Source organism: Megalops cyprinoides, chromosome 20 (assembly GCF_013368585.1).
Source record: "Megalops cyprinoides isolate fMegCyp1 chromosome 20, fMegCyp1.pri, whole genome shotgun sequence".
In the NCBI taxonomy this organism is placed as follows: domain Eukaryota; kingdom Metazoa; phylum Chordata; class Actinopteri; order Elopiformes; family Megalopidae; genus Megalops; species Megalops cyprinoides.
In genome coordinates this window covers 10998242-11021556 of record NC_050602.1, presented here as the reverse complement: position 1 = coordinate 11021556, position 23315 = coordinate 10998242, and the positions used below count along the sequence as shown (strand labels likewise).

At 42.6% G+C, this 23315-nt stretch overlaps 1 protein-coding gene across 1 annotated transcript in view; it reads left to right on the top strand.

Moving 5' to 3' along the window:
- LOC118795954 (calsyntenin-2-like) overlaps positions 1-23315 on the top strand; it is a 132153-nt gene that overhangs the window by 49782 nt on the left and 59056 nt on the right. Inside the window, exon 2 of the mRNA XM_036554777.1 lies at positions 6675-6797. Within this exon, the coding sequence (XP_036410670.1) occupies positions 6675-6797 (123 nt within the window). The remainder of the gene's footprint in view (positions 1-6674; positions 6798-23315) is intronic.

Genomic DNA, 23315 nt, shown 5'->3' with positions numbered 1-23315 from the left:
CACCTGACTAATTGAAGTTGGATTAAATACAGGTGTGGCTGGAGAGCAGGAGATGCTTCTTTGTTTTGGTTCATTGTATTTTAAAATAAATTATTTTTTCCTTTTAACCTTTGCCCTTCTTGGCTCATTTATGGGAGAAGTGTTGGCCATCTTCTCTACAATGTCCTTATAGTGAATCTCCATTTCTGAGTCAGAATAATGTGGTCAACATTGTGGTTTAGAATGACTGTCTTGTATCACCTACTGGTTCAGGTAATCTCATTGTAAAGTGGTTTAAATTCATTCTTTTTGCCTTGATTTTAAATTGTTTTTTTATTGTTTATTATTGATATTATTATTATGATACTATTATTGATATTATTATTATGATACTATTACATCAACAAAACAACAATGGCAACAATAATAATGTGTCTTTATTTGTGGGATTACTATATAAAAATTATAATAATAAATAATATAAAGTTTCCACAGCTTCAGTTAAGGCCACCCTGATGGATTTTAGTTTGAAGTTCAACCGTGCCATGGTTTAAATTGCTGGCTTCTTTAAAATGTAATAGGCAACAAAATTATGCAAAAACCATACAAAATTGGGGTTAGCTAATTTGTCATGGTCTGTGAAGTGTCACCACTGAATGGACGGGCGAGAAAGCAGAAGTCAATGACCACACTGATTCATTTTGCAGAATTACAGCAAAATCTTAAAATGTGCACTTAGCTTCTTCAAAGAGCTGTTCTTTTTTGATATGTGGCTAAAGATCTGAATGTATCAGATCTTAATTTTGTGCCCCGGGAGTGATTACTTTGCAAACCAAAGGGGAAACTGAGTGGTATGACCACTACTGTACTTTATTACCTCGTTAAGACATTTAAAGACCTCATTCCCTACCCCACGCAATAAAAAAGGGTATGTTGCTTTACAGGCACCATAAATCACAGATAAAATAAAATTATGGCTGCGCAAAAGGGCTGCTGGATGAATAGGTCAGCTTGCCCTCAGCCCCTTGTGTGTCTGTGTCTGTGTGTGTGTGTGTGTTTGTGCACATGTGTGTGCATACGTGTGTGTGTGTGTGATCGCCCAGAGGCAGGAGAGTGTACCAGTCCTCCTTGACAGTGCCCATCAGTACTGACTCACTTGAGTTTGGTAGCACTTCAGTGACAGCTGTAACTGATGTATGTACACATGTGTCGTGTGTAGGCGTCCTGGGTGGAAAGAAAGGGAGAGAACAAGAGAAAGAGATGCTACACAAGTGATAGGCTAATAAAAGGCAGCAAGGGAAGGACTGACTGTCATATGAACATACGATTTACATCAGTAAATAACCAGCTACGGAAAAGATAACATGGAAAGCTCAAATTGCTGCATGCAAGTCACCCCAGATAAAGACACCTGCCAAGCATATAAACATACATAAAACGCCGATTAGCAACTCTCAAGTGTCTCATTTCACACGTTCTCACGGAGTGGTGATAATAATAGAAATGAGCTCTGATAGCTTAAGTGCTTTTTAGATTATGTAAATGCCTGCTGGTTGCTAAATTCAATTTAGCTGGAAGGTAATCAAAGCCATTGGGCCTCAGCATCTTTATACATCTGAACAATCAACAGTATGGTTATTAAATGCACTTCATTAGGGCTAAAGGTCAGATTGCGAATCCTGAGGCAACTTATCATTAATTGTGCACACATGGCATTTGCAAGCCCTCCGGGGTGTCACTTCACAGCTGAAATGGGTAAATGTCAAAAGAGGTTGAACAATCCGCTGGAGACCGCTTATGTGTATGTGATTGCAATATTTGATTGTTCAATATTACATTTTTTTAGCTTTGTCATTGGTGGCGGTTGCTGTTCAGAAAGCCTGGTGTGCTAACTGGCTTTGTGACAAAACCACAAGGATTTTCTGTAGCACCTGCCTCCCTATGAAGCATCATGGTGCGAGTGTAGAGCCACCGCACAGGTCTTTGATGCTCTTCGGCGCGTGACGTGAGATGCCTGCGACAGTGGACATCAGAGGTTATGCCAGGAAATGTCTGTTAGCGCAAGGATTTTCTGTCTGCTCTGTTTGGTGGACGGCTTTTCCCAGCTGAAATGTCTGGAGCAAACCTCCTTCAGATTTTATGAGCTGTGAGTAAAACTTTGATGAAAATCCATCATTTGATGTTGGGTGTAGATTGAAAGACAAATGTTGGGGGGGGAGCGGGGGGGGGGGGTCGTGATGGCTGTGTGGGGGGACATGGAAATACCAACTGTGTTTTGAAGGGTAAAAATTGGGTCTCAAATATGATTTTGTCCACATGAATTCAAAACTCTATTTGCTCCCAATGTTTTCCCCGGTGGAAGAGACCCACTTTAAAATGGAGCATTTTCAAGTTGGGAGAAGAGCCTCTCCCCTGCTAGAGGACATTCTGTTCAATGTAATGTAACATTACTTGATACTGTAACATGAAATTGCCTCAGATGCCCCTTTACTTTTTCCCATGGTTTTTGTATTACATTACTTGAACTGAGCTGCACTATGGTTCTGCCCTGTGCTTTGGGGCTAAATTCAGGGAGCGGGATGTGGTTTTATGTTAGATTATCAATGTCAGTCAGGATGTGTTTACATCTGTTTGGTTTCTAACCCAATGTTTGGGTGTAATTGGATTATAGAGCTCTTCCTGTAGCAGGTCTATGGTGTTGTGCATCACAGGGAACACCCTAACATTGTGAGGGGGTGGAGGGATTCTGGAGACTAGGTGTCTGCCCTGAGATGAATTTGAAGCTGAAATTGCACAGGTGTACTGTGAACCCAAGGAGCAACCGAGGTAAAGGAACGAGTAAGATCTGATTGGATTCCAGTCTTGCTGTCTCGCACTCCTCAAACTGTAACTATCCAGTGGAATCTCCTCACACGGGGCCATCTGAGAGAGACAGACAGATTTGTTTCGCTAATAACTTTTGCTGAAACTTTAATGTCACCCTCTGTGACAAAACGAAATAAAAAGAGGACTTCTCCTTCGTTCACATTCATGACTAATTCAGAGAAGCTTTGGCTCTCCCAGGTCACAGCACTCACGGATTAATAATTCATGCTGCTCTACGGCCGGCTGTCATTGGTTCAGAGGGAGCTTAAAGTGCCTCTATAAGCTTTCATCCGCCCTGTGATTGTAACTATATCCACCGTGAGAGTGGTGAGAGGGGCCCTTTTGAGAGTGCTTCTGGTGAGGTGCACCGTTTTTAACCTGGTTCTCGCAGGTGAAAAGATGGCACGTAGCAAGTGATGCGCGAGCGGGGCCTGTCGGGGGACGAGCGGAGATTCAGCTCTGTGCCTGCATGCCTCGTGATTAATGGTGTATGTTCACATGCTTCGGTCCCCACTGTATGCGGTCTTGTTTTGTCCACTCTCACCCTCTCTCTCCTCTGTACACAGCTGCTCCCCAAGTGTGTTGGGAGAGATGCTTAAGATTAACGGTCAACGGGAGGGAGGGAGGAAGGAAAGAGTCCTCCATAGCTCAACCCACTTCTTTCATTCAGTCCAGTACTGTTCATCAGAAAGCGCTTATATAACTGTGATGACATCAAACCACACATTGATGTCATTGCGCTATTTACTTGCCTAAGCAGGTATTCTTATAGAGGCAGATTGGAATCTTGCATGGGTTACCTTCTGTAAACCTGTTCATTCAACTAATTATACTGGAACAATTAAGGTAAAGTGCTATTCTGAAGGATACAACAGCATTTTACTGCAGGTCATTAGTCCTGACCTCTTAAATGGAATATGTGCTTGTGATCTGGTTGTCTATGCTCATTGGATAGGTGTACTTAAATGATGATAATTAAAGATAATTTACTCCTCATTTCTTGGTGCAGTAGATAGAAAACGTAGGGCTGTTTTTAATTTCAGTGAGATTGGAAAGGTCTCAGTAATCACACTGCTCTGCTGCTAATAACGCAGGTTCCCCAGGGTCTAAGCGACCCTTAGACAGCGCTCCATAGAATATTAAATAAGCATAATGACATCTGTGGTTTTTCTGAGATTCCTGAGAGGCAAGATTTTGTCATGACCCCACACAATCACAGATACACATTTGTGTGAACTCTCCATCTCCTTATCTCATTCTCTCTCTATCGCTCTCTGCCTCTTTTCATGTGCACATGTCCCAATCATTTCTAATTATGCAGTTCCATGACACGCAAAGATGGAAGGCACACGGTCATGGGGTGGAAATTACTAACCTGTTTTATCAGGCTGGCAGCACTCAGAAATCTCAGCTCAGTCAGTCATGTGGGTTCCGGGTTTATGGTGCTGTAAAAGGGCAGGGAGGGTTAGAGGCGTATTCACAAGTGCTGTGCTTGTGCCATTGCGTGAGAGGAAGTTACTGAAATAGTCACCTGTGGTGTTGAAATAACTCTATCCTCTACTGAACATGTAATTTCCCTTTTAATTACCACTAAGGCCACTCTAGGTTTTCTGTAGGCCTTTCTCATTTTCCTACCTATGTCTTTCAAATTCAAATTAAAAATCTGCATGTGTTTGACAAGTTTTCTTGTTACAAAAGCTGTTGACATGCTTTGTAACAAGAAAACTTGTTATTAAGAAATCCTGACATTAACAATGTATAATAAAACGTAAACAGGAAAAAAATGTTAACAAAACTGAGTAAGTTCTCACCTCCTAGTCACAAAAAAACAGTAAGTAAAAAGTCATTAATTTTCTTCTCTTATGGGAAGAACAAATTGAGCTGCCGTCTAAACAGTTTCAGTGTGTTTTCACATAATAGGATTTCACCTTCTCTCTTATGCGTAGAAGTAAAAGCATGTTGATGAATTTTGACAATTTTGAGGAAAGGATGTCTCGAATGGGGAGGTTCTATTTGTTACACAGTCTCTTGGCTTGAGAGAGGTATTTTTGTAGCTGCCTTTTTCAATCAACTGACTGCAATCATTAATTCTGTACTTAGAGAGACTTGTTAGTATTGTAGTCTATCTGGGATCTTTGACCTTCGCAAAGTATCCACATTTCTCGTCCTTTGCTTTCGTGTCAACCAATCACAGCTCATGAGATGGTGTTGTGGTTCAGGTCTTTAAAAAGAGAGAGAACAGCAGAAGCCACAACAAATACTTGAATAAGATATGTTGTCAGTCAAATGGGGGAAACAGTGCAGGTTATTTTGAAATTACCTTAACAAAAAAAAACTGTGGCACTGGTTGATAACATATTGTGGAACCTGTTGTTTTTGTTGAGGTTAGAGCTACTTCAAGTAGTCCTCAAATGGGGGTCACCAAATTTCACCTGATATTTACTATTTGGGGTTTTTTAGAACTGAGATCAGGGAAGAATCAAAGAATTCTTTAGCTCTCTAGGGTTTCTGTCTGTTTTCACAGCTCTCTAGTCCTGATGGGATTCTGACAGCTAGAGTTCTGCCTCCGGTCAGTACGTCCACAGTGCTGCACTGATGTGGGACTATGGGACACAAACCACTTAACCAATTAAAGCAGCATCCCTCCCTGACTGTCAACAAAAATACCTCAACCTTCCTGTAACCCTGCTAATGCAGGCTGTATCAATTAATAATCAATAGCTGTAAATGGTTTAATCAAAACTGGTAACATAACATTTGATAAAAGCACTTATTTGTTATGGCAGTTGGATGTGGCAGTGGCCATACAGCTCATTCCTGGTATACAGCCTTGCCTTTGAGGCAAGCTGACACAGAGGGCTCAGGTTTCTTGAAGGTAAAAATAACTCAACACACACATCCAGACCTTCAAAGAGAATGGAAATGCTTTTAAGGGCAGGAGGAGATGCTCTCCAATTGTCCCATAATGCATCCGGCCGGAGCCGTAATTCAGTGCATCTGTCTGCCTCCACCACTGTGTCCTAATGCAGAGTAACGCTCCAGAATGTCCCAGTGTCCCCTGGGTAATAGCTGAGAATTACAGAGGGAACGTATGGCTCATATTTACGCCTGTCCCTACGTCACCGACCCGCATTAGAGTCTGAAGCAGCACTTGTTCCCCTTCCGCGACCCTGCCGTGGCATTTGTGCACGTTCCCTCCATACATCCCAGGCTCTCTGCACTCTGCCTCGGTGTCCCAGAAGCAGCAGTATGGAGCTTACTGGCTGAGGCTGAGCCGCTGGGCCAAGGTCTGCAACATCTGACAGGCCGTTTCCTCATGGCAACAGCGTGGCCTGTATTGCCCCTGGTTAAAAACATCACCAGTACGCTCTAAGCTGCTAACTCTGCACCAGAGCGTTGTTATTCCGAGCTCCGCATCATCACCCTGTCTCCATCTGCCGGGGAGGTTAGGTCCTCGGTGCCCATTTGACATGGCAGTTCATGAACTCTGGTTGGGTTTGGGTGTAATTTGAATGGTGGTTACTGCTTTGTACGAGCGCTGTTTGACAGAGCAGCGCTGCCTGAAGAGGCTCAATGAGGCTTGTGTCTGTGGGGAACATGCAGATCTGATCCATGTAGATCTGCCTGATGCTTACCGGTTCTCCTGTTTCTTCATCCTTTTCTTAAATTGTTTTTGAGTTGGAGATGATGGACTGACATCTCTTCTCTCTCTTCTTCTCCTCTCTCATCCTTTCATTCCTCTTTCTCACTCCCTTCTCTCTCTCTCTCTCTCTCTCTCTCTCTCTCTCTCTCTCTCCCTCTCTCTCTTTCTCCATCTGTCACTTACACAGTGAATAAACACAAGCCTTGGATAGAGACATCCTATCATGGAGTAATAGCTGAGAACTCGGACACTGTCCTTCTGGATCCTCCCTTGGTGGCTCTCGACAAGGATGCGCCTGTCCCCTTTGCAGGTAAGAGTTGGTGGGAGAATAGGGGCTGGGGTGTTTTTTTTTGCCTGCCATTCGACTTGACTTTCCCTTACCAGTTTGAACAATAGATCCTGGTGACTGACTGTCTCAAAGATAACACCTCAGCATTTTTGGACAAAACTGGATGTTGCTTGCCTGTTGGTATTCCTTGCTCATTCACTGCTCATTCCTTGCTCAGCCATCCGGACTCCTGGGAAACACTTTGCTTCCTTGTGACCGATTGGTTGCAGAAGGCAGGCTCCGCCCCAGTTTTACATGTCCCCTATGCAACTGGAAAGTGTTGTGTATGCAAACTACCATCCTAGTTCCACAGGGCTCTGATTAAAGGTAATTCAGAAGAGAAGAAGTACAGGTGGATGACAGGCTCTCTGTAATTAGAGCCAGTGATTTTTTACACTGAACCCTCTGAGGCTTTGTGGCAGGTAGAGCTTTATACCTCATTAGCTGAAAATGGCTGGAATTAATCTCCTCTCTGACAGCCATGAAATACTGAGATCTGCTGTGGTGGTGGGGTGTTTGTAATCAAACTTACAAATGTGTAGCTTGGGTTAAAACACGATATTTAAAATGCCACCACAGGCATGAATAAGCTTGTACACAACTCATGGGCAAACGTGTTCTGATTAAATCTATTGCACCAAATCAAGTCTAAAACGAGAGAACATTAATACAAGGTAAAAGTGAATGCAAATAAACAGTATTCAAAAGAGTGTCCTTTGCTTAAGGAATGCCACGTTTTCCCACTATAAAAGAAGTTGTTAAATACTACATTTATGATAGTGAGCCACCACAGAGATTAATTTTAAAACGTTTGCTAAAAAGGGGCATTCTCTCTCTCTCACCCTCTCCCTCTCTCATGCCGCCCCCTTCTCTCTCTCTCGTTCTCTCACATGCCGCCCCCCCTTCTCTCACACTCTCTCTCTCTCTCCTTCCAAGTCAGACTACAAAGTCCCTGAGTTATTCACAGGATGCTTTGTCATCAATCCTGTTTTTGTCCCTGCGGAGAAAGGAGTTGGGCGTCCCCTTGGCACCACATTAATTGCTGTTGGAACATGGCCCGGGATTGTTAAATGCTTGCCTTTTTTTAGTGGCGAGAAGTAACAATGATGAAGCTCAAAGGGGTGACATATGCAGAAGCTGGAATCCCCGCGATGAATTGTTCTTAGTCTGAACAGAAGCGCCCCTATGAGCGACGGAGTGTGGGGCTCCTAGAATGCACGGAGCGTTCTCAATCACGTAACTGTAAAGGATGATTCCGGCTTAGGAGGCTCAGAAAAAAGCAGCCCGGTTTGCTAATTTGTTATCTAGGCCAGAGTTGTACCAGCGCTTGGTACATTAATCTCCCCACAGGAGCACGGGAAGATGTACAGCGCTACATTCTGTCTGCAGAACTTCGTCTCTACTGCTGGAAGCTGCAGAGATGTGAAGGGCGTGGATTGCCTTTGGAAAATCCAGCCTTTTGTTCATGGAGGATAAAGCTTCATGTCAGAAGGGGAGAGAGAGAGAGAGAGGGAGAGAGAGAGAGAGAGAGAGAGAGAGAGAGGGAGAGACAGAGGGATGGAGACATCAAAAAGTCAAGGAAATTAAAGAACAGAAAAGGAAGGAAAGACAAAGAAAAATACAACAAAATGGCATAAGAACAAAGGAAAATTATAAAGGTACAAAACATCATCTAGCTGCATCGGTGTCATTGGTACACAATGAATTTATCTCTTCTATTTTTAAAGAAAGCAGACCATGCTTTCATAATATTTATCTCCACTGCTTCTACATTATGGTGCTGCACTATAAACCCAAGCAAGGGGAGAAAATCAGTTCAGTGAAAATGACTATGTTTGCATGCTTATAGTGATGCAGATATTATCAATGCTGCGATTAAGACAACGGATCAATTAAGCCATTTATGTGTCTCTGCAAAGAAGTAGTTTCCCAATTACGCCCATTCATATGTATCTAATGGATGATTTCATTCCATAAAGGGTGGAAATAGGGGCCACAGGCATTTTCTCCAGACTAACGTTTCCAACCAGCTTGTTACTCTTCCCTGTCCTGTCCTACCACTTTCATCCAGGTGAAGTAGCTACTATAGCTGTACCCGTAAGAACCATAATCATAATGTTCATGTCCTTCAAGACATGTGACATGGAATCCAACTTTTCTTCACTCCAAAAATGTAGGCTTTTGCCATTTGTGGTCACAAATGGTCATTTTGCTGTTCTTTGTTTTGGACATACATTAGCTTACTGGCTAGCTAGCAACCGCATCCACAGTCACATCCTTAACAACATAATTTGACAAAGAAAATGTTGTTTTTTTCTTCTCTCAGATATACACAGCTTTAATACAAACCAAGAAGTGTGCTTAAGGTGTTTACATGTTTCAATAGTCCCCATGTGAAGAAGATTGGACTACTCTACATACTGTATCTTATTGTGATTATGTTTACTTCGATTAAGAGGCTAATCGCATTAAAATAATCAAGGTGAGGTGTTTACAGGACTTCTGCTTAACCCAGACTATTTTCTTAATCGCATTAAAATTACATTAACGTGCATGTAAACGTGCCCTGTGTTAAAAGTCGCCTTATTTCTCCTTAATCAGATGATTAAAAGGTCTGCTGTATGGGGGGTTGAACTGAATGCGAATCTGTATTTGACGAAGTCTGGCATCTCATTCAGAGATCTCACCAGCAGGAGCAGCTGTGTTGATGTCCCTGCAGTTTTGGTGCAGTGTGCCGCTGTCTGCTGTGGGGGAGAGTTAATGTGTGCCAAACTAGAGCGTGTGGTGCTCAATTGTTTCTCTTTATTCTACAGTGCGATGTGTCTTAATTTAGCCTCACCTCTTGATTTTACTGCAGGGCGCCGGGCCTCTTTGATTAACGGAAACTCACAGGGCTCCGAGTCTTTCTTCCTACCATGCGCACAACGCACCTGCATGCACACACTTACACACACACACGCACAAGCGCACAGGTGCCTTGGAGCAAGAAACGTAAAAAAGTGCTTACAGACTCTTTGCCTCTCGACTATCGAGTCTAAGACACTGTTTCTGCACTTCCTTTGTTTCCCATTTCATCCACCTTGATTTTCACGAATGTCCCGGCAAAGCCGGAGAGTTCTCCCCTGAAAGCTGACACGGTACCAGGCAGAACATGCTGATTATTGATGAGCCCGTCTCCCAAGCGGGAGATGGTTCGTCTCCCGCGGTCTGTCGGCATGACGACTGTCTGTTGGGTTTGCCTCTGCGTCACACTGATTAAACAACTCCCCCCTCCATATTATCTAATTTCATCTGAGAGCAATCAGCGCACATGCCTTGCTTGTCTCAGAGGCTTTCTCATTCAGGAAATTAAGGGGAAATGTGTCTGTTTGATTTTGCGGAAACAAAATGGGCCTGATTACCGAATCCCTCTCGTATTGTGATACTTAAATGGGCATTTCTTCTCACGTTCAGCGCAGCTTGAATTTCATTAAAAGAAAATGAGCTGAACCTCCGAAAACACGGTCCACTCATCATATCATCTTTATCATAACCCTACAACTGTGGCAATGAGTGCGTAATTTCCATCGTACAGAATAGGATCTTCACCAGTCTGAGTGGGTATGACAGAGAGAAGGAGCCCTTTCACAGTGCTTAGTGGCGGGAGGTGTCCTGTGGGATGGAAGCCATATGATGACATTAATATCATTGTGTGTGGCAGCCACCAGATGCTGATATCACTGTCCAGAGTCACAACATGTCCCCTCCTTCCTCCTGCACAACTCCATTATATGTTATATCTTACATGTATCGCCACTGAAAGCTTTCAGAATGATCATTGTGGTTATAACAGTATTATAACAATATTATAAACTATAAGTTATAACTTTTTTGACATTATTGTTTTGTTGTTCTAAAAACAAAAACTTGCCATTGGTTTTCATAATTGTTGACAGATTATCAAGACTCCTGACTCCTCCATTGTCATAAAAATGCAGTTTTTGGATGAAAAGACACATTGGCATAACGGTGATCAGGCAATAGGGCAGAACCACTAGCTGCCAGCCTAGTTCACATTGTTCAAGTCATTTTCGTGAGAGAAGGACACCAACAAACCAATCACATTATTTCCTTTTCACATCAGTGACAACCCCCTTCCTCACAACTATTAACAAACCTTTAATTCTTTGTCAATTTATTCATTGTTGTGATTATCAATGATATCTGCAGACTAATAATTTTTCTGTCTGAGTTCTTAAAATGATAATAATGAAATTTTACCACCCGTGTCATTGGTGCAATTTATATTTCTACTAATTGGACACACTTTCTTGTATCCAGATGTTGTTATTAATGATTGCTCATGTGCTTGCAGGCATTGACTCTCATTACTGATACAGTATGCATTTGGCAGATGGAAGCTTTAAGTATTTATTCGCCTCTACTGTATGCCTGATGCACGCGTAGCTGCAAGGCTGCGCATTTAACGGGAGAGAAATTGACTGTGCATGATTAATATTTGGCTTCCAGTTTAATTTCAAGCACTCCATGTCTACACAGGGCATTACATTCTGCTAATGGAGGGAAGCTATTGATCTTAACCCTCGCTGGAGGATCATGTCTGAAGTTCACAGGCAGAATCCCAGGTGCTTTGGGGCACGGACTTCATCTTATGTATTGAGCTGAGACTTAATAGGCAGGTGAAGTGCTCCATTTGGTAGGAGTTTGTGTGTGTGTTTGTGAATGTGTGCATGTGTGTGTATAGCATGAGCGATATGAGTGTTTAGTATGTATGTGTATGTGTGTGTGTACGCACGCGCACGCGCATGTGTGTGTGTCTTTGTATGTGTGTATGGGTGTATGTGGGGAAGCACCTTGCACAAAACCAAAATAGAAGCTCAGGCCTGAACTGCTCTCTTGTTCACTCCAGTATGACAGCAGAAAGGAGCCTATTGTGAGATATGTGGCTAAGCCCTGTTATCTCTGAGAGAAACAGTGGGATGACCAAGTCAAAGCGCTGCTCTCAAACAGAAGCTACTCATTGCAGCACTTCTGTTCCCGCCTCTCCTCCTCCTTCTCAGCAACACTTGATGTCGGGAACTGCCAGCATGACAGTCGCACCGAGAATGAAGCTGCATTCAAAACTCTCCCCTCCGCTGATTAGAATCTCCCCCTCCTTGCTAGGTGTCGTGCCACTGGAAAAAGGGGGACACCAGAGTGGCACAAGAGTGGCACCGGGCCACTTGCTTTCCTCAGAAGCGTAATTCAATAACGCCGTAAAACGAGGGAATGAGCATCAACAAATGCTCCTCCTTCTCTCAGCCCACTCGGCAAAAAAAAAAAGTCTTGATTAATTAGCCCCTTGCTGTCTCCCTGATTGAAAAACAGCCTTAATGCGTACTTAACAAAGGCTGGCCTGTTATTATTCGCTGCACTTGTCTTTGTCGATAATGCGAGAGATTTTAATTGGGAAGAGGAGACATATTCTCAATCCAATTATTTCCCTTTTATGTCCCTTTCCCTATACTGCTAATGCTTTCAATGTTTAGCCCTCAGTCTGTGGTAACGGTTATACTGTTAGTCTGTGACGGTGTGTGGAAACCCCTTGTTCTGTACGCTGTCCTGGTTAAAGGCATCTGCCACATGAAGATTAAGTGTTAACATCCATGAAATTGTGGAAAATGCCTTCACCTTTGCAGGATTTCATGTTGTATAGGTGATTAAAACCGCATTCTGAATACAATGGAAGATAATTGCAGTGACGAGTGCAATTGTCTCTTTCAGTTGATTTGTGCCCTGTTTAGCTATGCTAATTGGTGGTGCGTACATTGCGTAGCTTTGGATTGCATCTGCTCCTCATAGCATTGCATGTAGAGATCCCTTAATGTCTTCATTATGCTAAGGATCTTCACATGCAATCTGACTCATTGGTTGGAGCTACTTTATGTGTTCATGTCACTATATCACAGCATGCTCAAAAATGCTTTTCTTATTGTTCTGTATCTCCTACATGCAGATCTCACTCTCTGTCTCATTCAGCCAACACAGAAGGTCACAGCTCCTCGGCTTACCTTCCTGGTGACAGTGAGTGATGTCACTGTCTTCAGCTTTATTCCTTAACTGTCCTCCTTGACCCATGAACACAACTGATCGCACTCTCTGCTTATCAAGCAGTAAACATTGTCAAGCAAGTGTCAAACGCATGACCACTTGCTAATCGAATGTTAACTGTTTATGACGAAGTAGGCGAATATTCAGCAGGTAATTAACAGGAATTAAATAGGTGGCAAAACACCTATTTTAGGCGTTTATCTATTACTTGGACGAGCAAATCTCATCTTGATATCATAATATTAACAGCAGATTTAAACAAGAATTTCAACCGTCAGTGCTGTGTGAGAGACTGTTTAAAATACCAATTATTAAATCATTTAAATGCAAAGAAAAAGTGTGATTGTTAATAAATCTTTTTACTTTAATAGTTGGTAGAGATCCTCAAGCACTGACTCTGGGTCAGGCTTTTTTGCAAATAGTGATTGGAGTTAGAGGTGAGATTTGCTAAACTGATCCTGGATAAGTAGTTTTGGGAGGGGGTGTGGTGGGGAGAGAAGTGCCTGAATCAGATATCTGTGGATATAGGGCCTTTCTGAATTTAGGGAATCTTAGAGCTGAGGGAAGAGATGTAAATCTGAGCCACTCATTTGTCCAGCATTCTACGTTCTAAACATTGTAAAGCCAAAAGCCCCCCTTCAAGTTTGGGCTTCAAGAAGAGAAAGCTTCACCACTCCACCCCCTCCCCCTGAGGGGTGTTCAGATAGATAATCTCCCACAGCGTCTCCCAACCACTGGGGCAATAAATCACATCTCAAAGGGTGACAGAAGCGCACTGCGGTACCTGAAGCAGACGGAGCAGTGAAGGAACGGCACCTGCTGTTCCCTTTCCTTCCTCCCCAGCATCTCTGAAGCAAGGCAGACACAGACAGTAATAAGGTGGTGCATGGGTGGGGCCGAATGTAGCAGGGAAACAGGGGTTGGGGGGATAATGTTTTCTTCCAAATGAAGAGAAAGCACTTCTTTAGACAATATTCTGATTCAGACACATGCATGGAAGAGCACATTAGCACATTGATTTCCCATCATCCTTCCTGAGTGGGCAGTCATTACATGGAGGAAACTACTTAGTGAGGACGGGAGGGTGGTAGAGGGTGAGGAGTGAAGGCAGGGCCAAGAACACCTGGGCATATTAAAAATGCAGGCAGATGAAGAGGATCCATACCTCTCTTCAACTGTAATCGCAATGTTTGTTGTTCTTGACTTCAAGCAACAAATTTAGGCGAAATTTAGGCAAATTTATCATTCCTTCTTTCCCTTCATGTGAAGTGGCCCGAAAGATGCTGAAATTAAGAAAAAATACTTGGTAAGTGAAAAAAGGACTTACTTAAGTTTACTCAAAGTTAAGGACAAAATGCATTTCTCTTAGTTTGAATAAGGGCCAAAGAGAAAAAGGAGCCATGAAATATAGCATCCTTTGAGGCTAGTGTGAAACAGCGAGACACCCAAAGGCTTAATCATGTTTGGAGATTGTACCTCTGCAGTGCTGCTCTATGGCAATATCATTTGTTTACTTGACATTTCAGTGAGCTCCTTGTACATTCATCTTTAAAAAAAAACAAACGAACAACAACAACATAAAAAAAAACACGACAAAACAAACCTCTCAGTCGAGGAACAGCCTGCGATACTGGTACTCTGATATCTCCAGGCGGCAAGAGGAGCTGTAGCTCTCACTGCAGTTGAACAGTGTGCTTTCACTGTCTCCTGTTGACGTGCTTTGTTTGAAATGTTATTGTCTTTGTAGCGCACGCGTTGGTGCTCTGTCTATTCAAAGCCATGTTGAGTGTACACTTGCAACCGTAGCTTGAGTAAGATGTGTGATGAGCGCATTTTGAAGCGATTTAACGGAACAAGAGAGAAACTTCCTCTTACTTGAAAAAGGGTTTTTTTTTCTAGACATTTTTGCCTTTGTTTACTTACATTTACCTCAGCTCAGAAAATTGTGAGCACTGGTGATTTCAACAAAGGTATTCATAATGCAAGTATAATAAACACCACAATGCTGGAGCTTGATTGACATCAGAATAAAAACATATGGAAAGCTGAAAGGGTAGTTTTATGGATTTGACAATTTGTGGAGTTAGATCCTTGTCATCAGAGAATAGAAACTGAATTGAATTGGCCTGAATTTACAAATGATTGAATCTAAATTTTGGCATCTTAAGTACAGCGATTTAATTCTTGAAATGAATTAATTTAATTTCATGTTTGAATGTCACAGCTTTAAAGCATTTTATGTTTGAAATTCAAATATATGTAACATATATTCAACTTCTCAAATGCATTCAACCTCTCAATGAATTTCTGTTTTGTAAAATGTGGAGTTTTTAATGAAGCTTAAAAAAAATCCAGTAAGAAAGACATGGAAGAAATAATAAAAAAAATGTACAATTTAAAGGTGTTTGTGTAGTAAATAGAAATATATCATTAAATCAAATCAGTTACAAACACATCATTGATATATACCAGAAATGATATAACCCTGATAGGACTTCTGTTTTCCAGACGAGCAGAGACAAATGCAATGCATATTTATTAAGCCATGCAAGTACCATAAATAAATGATGATAATATGGTAATAATTCCTAAAAAAGCTTTGTAATGCCTTCAGAATGCTGCATATTGCTTTAAATAAGCATCATCGTACATTTACAAGACTTTTATGGCAACTCCCATAATAAGGTTAGGTTTAGGATTAAGATTATTGTTAGCTTTATTTTTACTCTGTACTAGTTGGAATAAGTAGTTATTACTACTTATAAACATTTAATGGTACTTATGCATTCTTATGTCGGCATTATATACACTACATGTGTTACCCAATGATTACTTTCTCACTTAAATGTTCAAAAAGCCCCTTGCTTACATTACATGAAAAGTCAGATTAGCGATATTCCTCCAAGTGTGCAAATCTAATTTTACACAAATCAATATGCCTCAAAAAAAAAAAAATCTCTTGCTTCCCAGCCAGAATGATTGCAGTTACACATGAAATCGGGAGTCAGATGCCAATACCCGGCTAACATCCAACAAGAAGTGACAAATCGAAATCAATACCTCTTTCCACGAAAGCCCATTTACATTTGTCACCACCAGCTTGTCTGTGCACCCATTCGGCGCTGATATTTATGTCGAATTGATTGTCTGGTCCTGATCTGGAGAAGTCCATTTCATTTAGTTGCTCAGATCCACGCCTCATCCCCTTTTAAATACTAAAGTCCTCTCACATTCAGAGCAGAACCATGAGCAGACATTACGCACCTCTGCCGTGTTCACACGATTTGGGGTATCTGGCTGTGTCTCAGGTGTCCCAGAAAGAGACTGGTTGATATCATATGCACGTTTTGTCTGTATTTGTAGTTTGTTTATAAGGGATACTTCAGAGTGCACACAGCGTACTTGTATCTTGAGTATGCATCCTTACTTGAAAGAGGGCTGACTACATGGTTCCAATCAATAGTGCTGGACAAGAGCTTCTCTAGACATATTAATGATTTTAGAAAGCATATCCAAAGACTATCTTTATCTCTCATTTTCTTTCTCCAAGGCTTAACCTCTGCTATCTAAAACATGGGCTTTGCAAACATTTGCATTTAAAATAGAACACATTTTCATGCCATTTCTCAGTCAGTACCCCCAGGTGTGTGAATGCTTGTGTGTATGAACACTGAATGTTCAATATTCAGATATTTCAAGCTTAAACATTCCAATATGTATGAAGGCATTTAACATGTCTTCTAGTTAGTGCAGAGACAGTTGAGAGGGAGAACTGATTTTTGGTTTCTTTTTTTACTGGCATAGCAAACATGTACTTTGTATTATTATTATTTTCATTATTATTAACATTAACATTATCCATTTATGTTGTACATTTTCCAGGGGAATTCAGAGTAAGTACCTTGTCTGAGAGTAAAATAGGCATGTACCACCTGGGGATTGGACCCTCAGCTTTCTGGTTCTGAGCCTAGCTTTTTAATCACTGCCCCACACTGCTGCCATGTTGTGCATGCATGCATTAATAGCTGGATGTAAGTGCCAGTGACTAGCACTGGGTTCTGGGATGTGTCCCACATTGCCTGACTGTATCAGGCCCTGCTGGCTGGAGGGGAGGGCAGGTGCCATTGTGTCTCGCAGTGTGATGACTGCCGCCCCGCCCCAGGGAGCCACGCTGATGACAGGCCAGAGAATTTCCCATGAGCACTTGCTTGCCCCGCAGTGGCCATCACCTGTCCCTTGTAGATCGGAGCTGAAAGTCACAAGGGGCTCTCAGGCTAGCTCTGGATGCAGCACAGAACTCCTAAAGTGGGGACAGCCAGGGTGAGCCATACCCCGGCAAATATGAAACCCTGCAGCGGATAAAATGCCACTACAGTCACACTCTGTGCTTCTCTACTCATCTAGCTCTCCTTCTACTCCTCTCAAGCCACGGGCCTATGGTGGCAATAATTTTTGGCTGTCATGACAAGGCCATCTCCTGTCTTCCTGGACAGGTTTGCACCCTGGAGGGGTGGCACCTTAATCGTGTCCCATTCACCCCTGGGCAAATTGTAGAAAAAGCTTGTAAGTATTGGTGTGGTCAGGGGCGGGGTTGCTCAGTGCAATTTCCTTTTCATATGTGGAATGCAATCACAGTGGCAGCAACAAGAACGAACACCTCACTTTTAAGTCACACACTGTTATATCAGTGATGCACACGTGAACCCCTTTGATACTCAATCTCATGGAATTCATCAGCGCACACATCTGACACTTCAGAGTCACACACTGCAAAGGGTAGTATTAATCTAGTGGCATCAATCAAGTTGCGCTTTGATTTTTTTTTTTATTTGCAGGCTTCTTTGATTACCACGCATCTCTCTTCATGTCAAACTTTGGTTGTACGTGCTTAAAAAGTGTGATTTTAATATTATTCATGAAAAAGCTTTTTTCTGTTCATTTTGGGGCAACGGTAATAGTAATATTTTGCTCGCTGCGTTTTGATGGGGAAGCAGCCAGCCATTTGAAAAACATACGCTGCCAGCCTTATCACTTCGCCACCGCGCAGTGGTTAGAAGCTGTGAATACATTAGAGCAATCTTTAGCCAGGTGATTTCTGGTGGTCTGAGATGAAAGCAGATGCTTCTGAGCGCGCCTGCGCCCGCATTCTCCGGCGCTTTTATTTGCTTGCTTTCATTTATTTATCACTAATCTATTTTTAAAATCCCGGCCCGTTGAATATTTCTGGGCGTGAGAGGGATTATTAGTTTTCATTCTGCGGCTTAATCATCGGCATTGATTTTTCCTCCGCACTCCACGCAGCACCAGGCAAAGACTGAGAGGCTTCTAATGAAGGCATCCTCTCTCCGCAAGCCGCTTCATTAAATTCTATAGAAACATCCACGCAGAGATGTGTCTCATCTCTCTCCCTGCCAGTTAAGTCCTACTGTTCTCCAGCGTTCCGTACAGCGTTTTATGGTTCTGTCAGCCGCGTTTAATACGTCCGAACAAATAAGGTGCACCAGAGCTCATTTATATGTATGGATCTCCAGTGACAGGGAGCAGATGTCAGTCATGCATGCTCTGAAGCTCTGTCACGCGTGGGGCGCGACGGGTCACAGTGTTTTGCGTGCGCACGCCTGTCATAATGGAGAAATGAAATGCGCTTATGAGAAACGCATGGATTTATCGCCCCTTTCCCCGTTACTTTTTTCCCCCCATTTTTCATGCGGTCTCAATTACAGGACTGATTTTCATAGTGTTTTCAGGGGTTGCCGTTGCCTATTGCAGTCGATCAGTGCAAAATGGGTACTTTGTACTTGGTGGTTCAGTGGCTCAGTGGTTAAGGCGTTTGTTGTGTCCTATGACATGGGTTGGATCATTAGCTGTTGATGACCGGGAGCCCACAGTGGGGGAACCAATTGATTACTGTTTTGCTGGGGATAGAGATCGGTATGTCGGAAGAGTTGCTCATCTGACCCCTCTCAGACAATCTGTGGCTTATCAGGCACCCACCTTTCACTTGGATTAGGTCAGCAAAGCCCCGCCTATCCTCCAGTTGATGCACACTTTGTGAGCTGAGCAGCTTGCAGCGTGAATAATAATCGCTGTTGGCGTGAAAGTGTAGTTTGAGGATTGCATTTGCTGTGCTCTGTGCCCCTGTGTAAGAGCTCAGGGTGTGGTGGTGAGATGGGTTTAGCATGCAGTTGGCAATTCTAGTTGGGATGAAAAAGGGGGAGAGTGGAAAAAGTATGTTTATATATAAAAAAAAATGATAGTAGCTTGTTAATTTTCTCCCTGTGTCCCTGTGAGTGGGAGTAATAAGGCCTATGGTCTAATCTTTAATGCAGCACAATGATATTTTCACCTGAACGTAATGGTCAATTTCAGTACACAAGGAACGCGTTTAATGGTTAGCACAGTGTTCTGCTAACACCAGAACACTTGGCAGAGGGCAATAATGAGAGGAAAGTCTTGAACAAGGGATGGTCTGTGCTGAGGTGCAGTGTCACTGCGTACTGTCAAGCCAGTTGCATCAAAATGAGAAAAATCAAATGTGAAAACTCAGTCCTCATCTGTTTTAATTGTAAAAAAATAGACTTTGTGCATTGCATATTCAAACTGTCGCAGAACACATACCTTAGGTCTTTGTATCGTTAATATCACACCCTTTCTTTTATTATGTTGTAGTCTGTAGGCTTAATTAAAGGGAATATATGCTTTAATAGTGAAGTATAGGTTCTCCCCAATGCGTTTATTCATTAATTATGTTGAGATATGTGTGTGATTGATAGTCATAGCTTGTTGGGTGGACAATGCCTCCTGTTAAATCAAGCATGGAAACATAAGATGTTGTAACTCTTTTTTTAATTAGAGTGTATTGTGGTTGATTGTTTGTAGCCATCAGACCGTATCATATGGTTGAGAATTACAGCCGCCTTTACATTCTGTTCCCATCCTAAAGCAGGCTATAAAATAGAATCTTGGGCATGTATTTATAATGCGTAATGATGTCACAGTTTCCAAAATGATTGCCGCACTTGTCAAACGCATAGACAGCACTTGTCTGGGATGTATGGAATGCTAGGTATTATGTAGCCAATCAGCTGTCAAGAGGATGATTATATGGCCAGATGTAGAGACACAGTATGGAAATCTGACAAAGACACCAGTACCAAGTCTTGTGCAGTGGGTGCAATTGAATGATGGGACTTGTAGTAAAACCTCACTCCCAACATTTGCTCTTAAACTAGGTACGAGAACTTAAGAACATCTTGGCTGTGTTCCAAAATATGTAGTTACTTCAAAACAGGGTTGAAGTGTTGGAGACAAGGAAGTGGGCAGCACCAGCTTTGATTTTCTGCAGCTGTATGCCCAGACCACAATGTGCCTGCAGGCAATAAAACCAATACTGCCCACAATTCGTACAGCAGTACAATTTTAGGATTGTGCCAAAGATATTCAAGTCCTAGCCACTGTTTCCCTTTTAATCCTCTGAAACTAGAACATCTGTCCCAGAACCTTGTCAGCCATGTCTGATCTTAGTATGACTATGCAGAGATTTAGTAACGCCTGCCGCTTTGCCTTCAGGATGCTTTCGCACTTGTGCTTATCTGGGAGTAATTTATGGCTTTTATTTAATAGAATGCTTTATAAGAGCAAAACTACTCACAAAGAAACAAACGCTTGCTTTAGCTGAACCAGCTGTGTGTCTGTTGGTTTGCTTCATTTGTCAGTGATTTTGCTGAACATTTAAGTCCATATATTGGAAAAAAGGAAACCCAGAGGGATGGAGAGACAGAGCGAGGGGAGAACAGATAGAAAGAGAGCGAGAAAATAATATGAGAGAGAGATGTTCAGAGATGCATTTAGTTGATTTAGTTGCCTCTGAAGCCGGTGTAAGCGTCGTTCAAGGTTGGTGCGCTGACCCGAGATGTAATACGTGCAGAATGGTTTAATGAAATGTATAAGGGTGGCAGCTGGGTCCAATCTGTCTGTTCTGTCTTCTCTGCCGCTGCGGCTTTGACAGGGCTACGATGGTCCTGACAGTCCAATTAGAGGCGTATTTGCATATCTCCTGGACTGTGTTCACCTTGTCCGCGGGAGCGTAAAATGGAGGCGCCACGCGTTGAAACCCCAGCGTTCAGCAAGATTTCTCAATTTCACCGTCTTCTCAGTGTGACGTCCTGCCCCTCCGCGTGGCCCCTGGCCCCGGGTTCGAACGGCATGTGTCTTCAGGTTTGACAGGAGGTGCCCCTTAGCGACAGGCTAGCTGATGGTAGGGCAGAAAGGGGGTTGGCGTTTGGGAAAAGTACTGGTCTAACCAAAAAAGATGTTGGTTTGACTTTTGAGTTGTGCAGAGCTGCTGTAATCTTTTGATTTATTCTGAAGGATTAGAATCTGCCATGCACCTCATCTCAGCAATGCTCAAACACTTTTGTTTTAAAAAGGTTCAGACTGATGTTGATAGATGCTTTGCAACCATCACCATTTAGACACAGCAGGTCATTGACATTTTCCAGTCATAAAGTGAGGTGCGCTTCTCGGAAAAGGAGGAGCACCTATCCCTCCTGCTTGCTTTGCTCTTTCATTCTGTGTACCACTTTATGCATTCAGCAGTGAAAGGCACCAGGTTGCTTCCTTATGAAAACACACCCCCCAGGGAATACATTTGGTTGGACATACTAAGTATCTATAAATTATCTTCAGGCTTTCTAAGGGCTTTTTTACTTGATGTTAATGGCCAAACATTTTCCCTGGGCTGAAGTTTCAAACACCTTTGACACCTTTGGGCTTTTCTCTAGAAACCTTGTTTCAGTCGCAAGTTAGAAATGTCAGAAAAGACTGGCCAGAACTGTCAGTGAAACTGCTGATAATTTTTTCAGAAAAGGGCTCCTAGGCACTCTTAAAAGGGGCAAACGAACAATAGCATCCCTCAGCTGCCCGGGATAACGATATCCACAGTTCGAATGAGGGGTGGAAAGTAATGTTCGCTCAGACGGCGGCTGTGATCTGTCTGCGACAGTAGCCAGGTACAGTGCTGTCCAACCGAATGCAGTCTGTCTTTTTCCTCTGCTCAGATTACTGCTGCATCGAAAACTATTTATCTGCATGCTCTTTAAACTCCTCCGGCAGTTGCCGGAGTGCCGCAGTTTCTTCATCTTTCAAATATTCATGACCCTCCTTAAGAGCTGTAGAGGAGCGTGCCAGCAGGCAGTTAGCGTTCACAGCGCCTCTGATGTGACTCTCTTACATTTCCCTGGTATTTACTTTGGAGGAGGCCAAGCGATTACAAAGTCTACGGTCAAACACCAGGGCAATGTAGTGAAGAACACCACCCATTTTTTCCCTCTGCCCTCACTTATCTGTCATTGGACTGGGTGCAGAACTTAGCATAGCTCATGGCAGGAAGTAAGAGGGCTTTTTCTAGAGTCACATGCAGTCTCCTTCAAATTAATCACATTTTGTTTCAATGTCAGAATTGAATGTCGACAACCTCTGTCTCTTTCCTTCTTCTGAGAAAGCAATAGCTGTAGGAAAAAGGGCACAGAAGTCAACTGCAGTTTTTTTTTTTTTAAAAAAAAACCTTAGATATTAAGTGGCAAGATTAAATGCATCTAATGCTCACCTGACATTCAAGAATTACAGTCAGAATTACAGTCCCACGACAATGGTAAGGATATATGACAACATTAGATCATTATGTAGAGTAATGATGTAATATATTGTGAATTGTGTCTTTCCAGGAAGCAGATAATACTCTGTACACATTATATAGCTAAATGGCCCTCCAGCCAGCAGTCTGTTTTATTGATTTTGTTTGATGTTATTTGTCAATTTGACGGGTCAATAAACAGTTAAATAGCATTTTGCAAAATATCAATGTTTTCGATTATCTGTGCTATGGTTCCCCTCCTTCAGCCTGAATAGTAAGGAGTCACTGTATTTTTCCATGTGAGAGTTTTGAAATAGGCTATTTACCTGTAGCAAAGTAGGCAAAAGGGATACCATGTCCACACGACATTTCGGTAATGCTAGAACAACACTACAAAACTGTGAATCTTCTGTGTTTGTTTAAATGTTACTTCACTCAACGAACTTTCAGCGTGTTCCTGTGTGGGAGTGGAATCAGTGACGTCACTGGGATTCGGTAAGCATTTTGACCCAGGAGGGTGGCCCCCAGTGCACTGTCTGACAGCCAGACGCCGAGCAGGCACCGCAGTTTATGGGGCCCTGTCTGGAAATGACAGATTGACATGTGTTCACAAATGATGACAAATCCACCGTGACGAGGCGGCACTCACCCCAATGCACTTTCATCAGAGTCCTATTAAAAGGGTCCACTCCCTGGCAATGGCCAGAACCCAGAAAGACAGAAGATTTTAAAAAGACTTATTTTAGCCAAAAAGTAATTCCCAGCTGCGTGGGAGC